This window comes from Austrofundulus limnaeus, unplaced genomic scaffold (assembly GCF_001266775.1).
Source record: "Austrofundulus limnaeus strain Quisiro unplaced genomic scaffold, Austrofundulus_limnaeus-1.0 Scaffold2888, whole genome shotgun sequence".
NCBI lineage: Eukaryota > Metazoa > Chordata > Actinopteri > Cyprinodontiformes > Rivulidae > Austrofundulus > Austrofundulus limnaeus.
In genome coordinates, this window is record NW_013955290.1 from 1,532 (window position 1) to 2,872 (window position 1,341).

Genomic DNA, 1,341 nt, shown 5'->3' on the forward strand with positions numbered 1-1,341 from the left:
ATCAAATATAACTTGTTTATAAACACTTTCAAAGACAGCTTTACAGGATTTAAATGTAATATTTTGTAATATAAATGATACTTTTATCATCACATAATTGTTGGACAGAAACCTGCTGGAGGTGGGTTCATGTGGGTTTTTTTACCACCTTGTTGTCTTGCAGGCGTCCTCTCCAGTGGTCTGCAGGGAGTCYCTGCATGTGGTGGACATTCGTCGTTACAGCAGAGACCTGGCGTCCTCCGTCTTCTTCCCTCAGGCCGTCTTCAGTGGTGAGACATGCAGACTACACCTGTCCTCTGTGGACAGGACGGGCTCAGACGTGTCCTCTGTCCTCCAGGTGATGACCTGTATGACGTSACGCTGACGGACAGACACTGCCGCCTTCAGGTGACCCTGGACCCGGGTCTGAACCGGCTGGTGGAGAGGCGTGTCCTGAAGCCGGGGGCGGCCATCTGCGGCGCTGCCTTTAGCCCCGCCCTGAGCGCCCAGCCCCCAGAATGCCCTGGGGCCAGAGACAGGTGAGTGCAGACAGGTGAGCTGTGGTGTGATGTCATCAGACAGGTGAATGTGGCTCCTCCCCCCTGCAGCTACAGGCTGGTGAGCGTTCAGCTCAGAGACACAGGTCCTGATGACGAGGACGATGAAGAGGTTGGGAGGTCRGACTGGGACTCTCTGCCCTGGTTTGGATCAGAACCGACAGGTGACATCACCTGTTTACCACCTGTAGAACCATCAGACCAGTGTGTGAATCTGTGATCTGATTGGTCCAACAGGTCCTCTGGTTCCTCTCAGAGCCAAACACTGCATGTTCCTTCCTCTGTGGAACAACGTGGACCACAGCGGCGAGGTGTGGAGGGAAGCCCCGCCCACTGACGACAGCGAGGAGGAGCAGGAGGAAGGTTTGATTCCACACTCCCTCTGCAGCCAATCACAGCACAGCTCCTACAGGAAGTAGTGAAGCTGTCACGTGACTGTGCGTTTTCAGGGCGACGCCCGGGGGTGACGGTGTCTRAGCTGCGGGACTTCTTCCTGTCGGGTCGGCACAGCGCCGTCCACCATCAGCTGATCGTACGCATCGTCAACAAGTCTCACCTGATGTATTACGGGAGGCCGGACAGGAACTGTGAATGCCCGTATAAGGTCAGTGGCTCAGGCAGGCACGAACTGAACCTGGGAATCAAAACGCCATTGTAACATATTTATGGGGGCTCGTCCGGGATCCCATAAATATGTTATGGCCCATTAAAAAACAAGGGTCAGTGATGGATCAGTCAGCAGCAGCATCTGATCAATATGTGATCCATGATGTAAATGCAACATTTTCTACATATAGGTCAAATT

At 53.4% G+C, this 1,341-nt stretch overlaps 1 protein-coding gene across 1 annotated transcript in view; it reads left to right on the forward strand.

The window, feature by feature from the left end:
• si:ch73-71d17.2 (uncharacterized protein CXorf57) overlaps positions 1–1,341 on the forward strand; it is a gene marked incomplete at its 3' end in the record, with an annotated part of 11,140 nt that overhangs the window by 1,301 nt on the left and 8,498 nt on the right. Inside the window, 5 exon segments of the mRNA XM_014000282.1 lie at positions 164–269; positions 338–518; positions 588–700; positions 774–899; positions 986–1,140. Coding sequence (XP_013855736.1) covers positions 164–269; positions 338–518; positions 588–700; positions 774–899; positions 986–1,140 — 681 coding nt within the window.